This window comes from Schistocerca cancellata, chromosome 8, assembly GCF_023864275.1.
Source record: "Schistocerca cancellata isolate TAMUIC-IGC-003103 chromosome 8, iqSchCanc2.1, whole genome shotgun sequence".
NCBI lineage: Eukaryota > Metazoa > Arthropoda > Insecta > Orthoptera > Acrididae > Schistocerca > Schistocerca cancellata.
In genome coordinates, this window is record NC_064633.1 from 83,706,668 (window position 1) to 83,709,218 (window position 2,551).

General features: G+C 38.2%; 1 protein-coding gene across 1 annotated transcript; it reads left to right on the forward strand.

The window, feature by feature from the left end:
• Positions 1–518: 518 nt before the first annotated feature.
• Positions 519–2,302, forward strand: LOC126095378 (52 kDa repressor of the inhibitor of the protein kinase-like). Its single transcript, XM_049910182.1, has 3 exons — positions 519–641; positions 764–1,836; positions 2,137–2,302. The coding sequence occupies exons 1-3, from the start codon at positions 519–521 to the stop codon at positions 2,300–2,302; spliced, it is 1,362 nt and encodes a 453-aa protein (XP_049766139.1).
• The last annotated feature ends 249 nt before the right edge of the window (positions 2,303–2,551 follow it).

The window sequence follows — 2,551 nt, forward strand, 5'->3', positions numbered from 1 at the left end:
TGAACCCTCTGCCAGGCATTTTATTGTGAATAGCAGAGTAATCACGTAGATATAGATGAAATAGTTTTCAGGCTTGGTTTTTCAGCAAAAATTTCTATGTTGCTAACATTTCGAGTGCTTACAAGATTTGGTGTTTGCACTAATTTTACCTAATTCTTTACCTAAGACCTTTTTAATTTATTTTTATAGGTGTTGAAAACACTGGTAAAAGAACCATTGGTCAAATACAAAAATGCTACGGAAGATCTTCGTCATCATGAAAAAACAAAATATCACAAATTTTCCATGGAGAAGGCCACAGAATTCAACAAGTCTATGGAATCAAGTAAAAAAGTATTGCTGTTGTCCTTGATACCAAGAAATATTCAGTTATTGAAGAAAACCGGAAACGCTTGAGGCCTATTATAAAGACTGTAGACCTGTGAGCAAGAAATAACCTACCTTTACGAGGACATCGTGATCATGGTTTAATTCCTGAGCTAAAGGAAAAAAAACTGATGATCTTCTATAGGGAAAACATGGAGTATTTCAGTATGGATGCTGGAGATGAAGATTTAAAACATTTCAGTACATGTGGCCGAAACAGTTCTATGATAAGCAACACAGTCCAAAACGAAGTCATACATTGCATTGGTGACGCTGTTCGCTCCTCAATATCGAGAGACGTGTAAAAGGCTAAATTTTTTAGCATTAGGTGTGATGAAACAAGTGATGTCACCACTATGGAGCAGATGACATTTTGTATTAGGTACATTGCACATAGACCTTTGTTACCAAAGAAGACTTTCTGGGTTTTACTGAGCTTAAATCAACCACTGGCACTTCGATTGCAGAAGCCATCGGTGAAGAACTCAAGACACTGGGGCTGAACTATCAGTATCTTTGTGGACAGGGCTATGATGGTGGCTCAAACATGGCTGGAAGATTTAAAGGAGTTCAAGCTCTTATTTTAAGTAAGCAGCTGTTGGCTATTTATACCCACTGTTTTAGCCACTCTTTGAACTTGTGCATTTTGAAGTCTTGTGATACTCCAATAGTTAGAAATATGATGGGAATTGTAGGATCAGTTTCAGAATTCTTGTCTGCCTCTGCAAACAGAAAAAGTTCCCTAGAGGAAGCTATATCACGACTACCGTTCACAGGGTCAAAGAAAACGAAGTCGAAGGCAATGTGTCCAACAAGATGGGTGGAAAGACACGATAGCCTTATTACTTTCAAGGAGCTATTTGTCCCGGTCGTGACCTTGCTTGACGAACTTTCAAGTGGTCGTGAAACCAATGCAGAAACGGCTAGTAAAGCTTGTATGTTTAGTTCTGCTGTCGGAAGAGGAGACTTCGTAGTAGCTTTAGCAACTGCAGCATATTGCTTCTCTCTAAGACTAAGCGAACAGCTCCAAAGTCCTAAAATGGATTTAACAACTGCCTTAAATAATGCCAGTGATGTGATTGAGGTGTTCAACAATACAAGGATGGATTCGGAAATAGAATTCGGGAGTATTTTTGAAGGCGCTGTTAAACTGGCAGAAGATATTGGAAGTGTAATAGCAATGGCAAGAACTATTTCAACACAAACCAAAAGAGACAACGTTCCTGCTTCAAACGCCGAGGAATACTTCAGGCGAACAGTATTTTTACCTGTTGTGGATGGTTTTATAGCCGAGCTAGAAACAAGATTTCCCCAAGATTTTCGCGCCATATTACCACTTGAAGGTCTTATTCCTGCATACTGTTTAAAATATAGTTGGTATGAAGTGATCCAGGCATCCGAGAAATATCAACAGTTTTTGAAGAGTTCTTCGCATTTAATGAAAGGAGAGTTGAAACTATGGAAGAGAAAGTGGGTTGATGAAAGTAAAAGACCTGAAACAGTAACAGAAGCATTAAAGAAATGCGACAAGCAGTTTTTCCCAAATTTATATGTTTTACTTCAGGCGCTTCAGTCTGGAACCGCGTGACCGCTACGGTCGCAGGTTCGAATCCTGCCTCGGGCATGGATGTGTGTGATGTCCTTAGGTTAGTTAGGTTTAATTAGTTCTAAGTTCTAGGCGACTGATGACCTCAGAAGTTAAGTCGCATAGTGCTCAGAGCCATTTTTTGTTTTACTTCAAATATTTGGGCTCATTCCTGTCACCAAAAGCACTCCTGAACGAAGCTTCTCTACTTTGAGACGAATAAAGACATATTTGCGTAACACAATGGGGCAGGTGAGACTAAATGAATTGGCTCTTGCACATATCCATAAAGAAAGAGATATGGAGATAGAAAATATCATTGACATATTCAGTAAAAAGAAACAGAGGTGAATGAGCATGACAAATTAGGCAGAATACGGAAATATGCTGAATTTTGTTACAGAATTTTTTTTATATTCATGTCAAGTTCAAGGTTTTACATTCATGTCACCTTCTGTATCCAGAAAATTCATGAAAACGTATTTGTTGTAAGTTGACCTTTTTCATGGTTTATGTAATTTATAAAATCTCCCATGTGACAATAAGTTTCTTTTACCCTAAACTCCAAAACAGTTACGAAAAATTACTTTAAGCAACACC

Coding starts and splice junctions, on each gene's coding strand:
- LOC126095378 (XM_049910182.1), top strand. CDS start 519: ATGGAGTATTTCAGTATGGATGCTGGAGATGAAGATTTAAAACATTTC. Junction 642..763: donor TACATTGCATTGGTGACGCT/GTTCGCTCCTCA, acceptor CATTGCACATAG/ACCTTTGTTACCAAAGAAGA. Junction 1,837..2,136: donor TTGAAACTATGGAAGAGAAA/GTGGGTTGATGA, acceptor TGTCACCAAAAG/CACTCCTGAACGAAGCTTCT.